This window comes from Nicotiana sylvestris, chromosome 12 (assembly GCF_000393655.2).
Source record: "Nicotiana sylvestris chromosome 12, ASM39365v2, whole genome shotgun sequence".
In the NCBI taxonomy this organism is placed as follows: domain Eukaryota; kingdom Viridiplantae; phylum Streptophyta; class Magnoliopsida; order Solanales; family Solanaceae; genus Nicotiana; species Nicotiana sylvestris.
The window spans coordinates 114514778-114518152 of record NC_091068.1 but is presented as its reverse complement, the minus strand read 5'-3'; the positions used below and the strand labels follow the sequence as shown (position 1 = coordinate 114518152).

At 44.4% G+C, this 3375-nt stretch overlaps 1 protein-coding gene across 1 annotated transcript; it reads left to right on the top strand.

Annotated features, from left to right (window-relative positions):
* Positions 1-394: 394 nt before the first annotated feature.
* LOC138883572 (serine/threonine-protein phosphatase 7 long form homolog) lies at positions 395-2782 on the top strand. Its single transcript, XM_070164267.1, has 5 exons — positions 395-901; positions 991-1082; positions 2294-2345; positions 2435-2521; positions 2600-2782. Exons 1-5 carry the CDS (start codon positions 395-397, stop codon positions 2780-2782), a joined length of 921 nt encoding a protein of 306 aa, XP_070020368.1.
* The last annotated feature ends 593 nt before the right edge of the window (positions 2783-3375 follow it).

The following is a 3375-nucleotide window of genomic DNA, read 5'->3' as shown; positions in this document are numbered from 1 at the left end:
TATCGAGCTTGGAACCCATAGATATATACTCAGTCCAATTACAATTTATAATAATTAATTATTTAATTTATAAAACAAACACATAATTAATATTGTTTAATTTATAGTAGACGACATGGACGTGCCGCCTGTGCATCTTGGAACTGTCTCCGATGAGCTATTAGTGTTACAGGGCGATCATAGGTCCGCCTACGTATGGGAGGGAGAGCTACTGGTCCAGCCTCTCCATGCCAGGAGAGTGGACGACTTGTGGGACTTTATGAGGGACAGAGATTTCCATCCCCGTGTAGTCCAGTACCTGCGGGATACATGCTTCTATAGGATTTTTGAGATTGGGCGGCTGCAGCTCGACTGGTCTTTGGTCACGACCTTGATAGAGCAGTGGTGACCGGAGATGCACACTTTCCACCTGCCCATTGGCGAGGCCACCATCATGCTGCAGGATATAGAGGTTTTATATAGGATGTCTGTTGATGGACTGCCCGTTGCACTGCCTCACGGTATCAGATATATGACACATGTGCAGTATTTGGATTTGCTGCAGCAGCTCACTGGTTTCAGGCCACAGGATGAGACTGTTCATTCAGGGGCCAATCGCACGAGTTTGGCAGCTATTAGACAACATTTGGAGATATTGCACCCCTACATCACAGGCGAGACAGATGATCTACATATTCACCAGTATGCGAGGTTGGTGTTGCTCCTTCTTTTTGTGGGGGTCTTGTTCCCGAACACTTTGGGAAATCTAGTGAGTTTGCGATTTCTACATCATCTTCAGCAGCTAGATGCTTTACCCCAGTACAACTGGGGTGTTGCTGTTCTCGCTTACATGTACAAGCATCTGTGTCGGGCGAGCATGGGCACCCAGAGCGACGTATATGGTTTTCTGCCGCTTCTACAGGTGACAACATATTCAAATACTCTGTTCATTACTTCTAATTCTATCTATTCAAAATTTATCTTAAACTTTACGTCAACTTTGTATGTTAGGTTTGGGCCTGGGAGCGGTTCCTGCAGTTGCAGCCACCTCTACCACCATTACCTCCGGATGTACCACCTCCATTTCTCCCTCTAGCTAGGAGGTGGGTTAACTAGCGTGGATATGTACGAGATTATGTTGCTCATCATAATCTCCCCCTTTGCAGGGATGTGTTGGATATGCTGGAGGGCGCAAAGGTAAATGTGTACCTAAACTTACTTGGTATAGATTCACTTGTGTTGTGCATACTCACTTTTATGTTCTTATTTGATAGTTCATCTGGACGTCATACATAGAAGACTTGATAGGTGGCCTATCCGGTTATTGCTCGGCCGACCGACTGATTTGGAGCACTTCCGTCCTACTGATGTGCCTCGATATTGTGGAGCATCATACCACGGAGCGGGTACTTTGCCAGTTTAGTCATGTACAGTATATACCGAGGGGGCCTACATGGGAGGCTACACATTATCAGCGGGATGATCGTTCCAGGGCGGACGATGCATTTGTATCATGGCTAGAGGCGCAGGTCCATACTTGGGACCAGCGAGAAGACCTGATTCCGCCCCCACCTTCACAGATCCAGATGTTGACTATTCAACTCTATATGTCCTAGTACTGCCGCGTTTCCCAACTTTTTGTCGGGAATCCCATTCATCAAGCTGACGGTCGGTACAGAGCATACGCTGGGAGGCACGATGCACTAGTATGTTATTTGGTATTCTTACTTATAATTTTGATATAGCATTCTGTAATTAATATTTTACATGTTTTGTAGGCTATTAGTCTACATTTATTACACTAGTTGGGATTGCAGATGCAACATCATGATGGCGATCCTATGGTTTATAGGAGTAAGGCCAGTAGGTGACAGAGCTGTCTATCCGGACACTGCAGCGAGCCAGAGAGAGCGAGCGCTTAGATCACGACCCTGATTATTTGGTGCTAGAGTACTACCATCGAGGTAGGCATGTCACATGCCCAAGAGGACGTGAATGAGGCAGGGCTAGCGCACAGGGTCATGGGGGGTCGGCGAGGAGGTGGTCCCCAGCAAGGGGGTGTTGAGGCACCTATTGTGGCACCTGATGAGGAGGTTGGAGCTGATATGCCGAGGGACATTCCTTAGCCAGACGAGCATCCTAACAACATGTCGTCATACAGCCTTCAGCTGGCACTGCCAGCATCGCAGGTGACCCCGTTAGAGCCATTGTTGATTACGGGCACGAGCTTCACCAGAGATTTGGACCAGTTCTTTTTAGGCCCATCAAACGCAACTGAGGATCAGCTGACCTAAGACGTGGATGGTGGGGGCAGGTTGAGTTTTGGCTCATCATCGTCGGGTGCTGTGGATCTATCACAGGCGCAGGTATGTTTGTATTACTATTAAATTTTAATTTGTTTTTTTCAATCTTCATATTGATTCTCCATAATTTATTTTTTAATTTTCTTATTAAGGCTTCATCCCAGCCCATCACAGAGGCCACTTGGTGTGATGCAGAGGACACCACAGATGCTTATATTCAAGAGCCCGACGAGACCATGGTAAGAAAATGTTTTTGACTTAACACGTACATTACTAATATACATTTTCATATATTGAGCTTACTTATTGTTTTTTAGGTTGTTGATGGACCGACGGCCCCTTCTACCGACCCTGCTAGCCCAACTGACGATCATGATGCAGTGCATCCTCATATAAAGAAGCGATGTATTGAGGATGATCCTGATAGTGTATCCGGGCGGGAGGGGATGCGCCTCAGGCCATCGGTTGCATTGAAGCACAAGGGCTGTGGGACTTATTGATTTTCTTTTTTTGTATTTTATGTAAATAATAACAACAATTGTTTATGCTTACATAATATGCGCATTATGTTTTTATTACCCCTTTTCTTCTTTATTTTAACACTACAACACAAACATAAACATAAAAACTTAACATAACTTAAATTTAGTACAACTAATGAAAACACATGACACGGGAAAGATAAAGATACACTACTACGCTCAACACGTACATGTCATTGTTTAGTCACCACCACCTAGTATTCTCTGCTCCAACCACTTAAATTTTTCTTCCAGTTTATTTTTTTCTTCTTCCACCTCTTTGAGTTTCTCCTTCAACTCCGCAACTTCTCGTTTGTATTGTCGTTCATATTCCCACTGTTTTCTGGTCAAATAATGAAGATACTGCAACTTTTCTTTGTAGTATTCCTACTGATAGGGTTCATCAATCCATACCTCAAAATTGAAAATAGGTTCATCGGGAACCCTATAAAACTTGTTCATACACATCCAGTACCAGCGTCCAGCTTCACCATCATCCCAATAGTCGTTCATCATGCATTTTTTGCCGCACTCGCACCTTGGTACATAAAGGGGTTCAAAAATTTGTTAAA

Coding starts and splice junctions, on each gene's coding strand:
- LOC138883572 (XM_070164267.1), top strand. CDS start 395: ATGCACACTTTCCACCTGCCCATTGGCGAGGCCACCATCATGCTGCAG. Junction 902..990: donor GTTTTCTGCCGCTTCTACAG/GTGACAACATAT, acceptor TTTGTATGTTAG/GTTTGGGCCTGGGAGCGGTT. Junction 2,522..2,599: donor AAGAGCCCGACGAGACCATG/GTAAGAAAATGT, acceptor ATTGTTTTTTAG/GTTGTTGATGGACCGACGGC.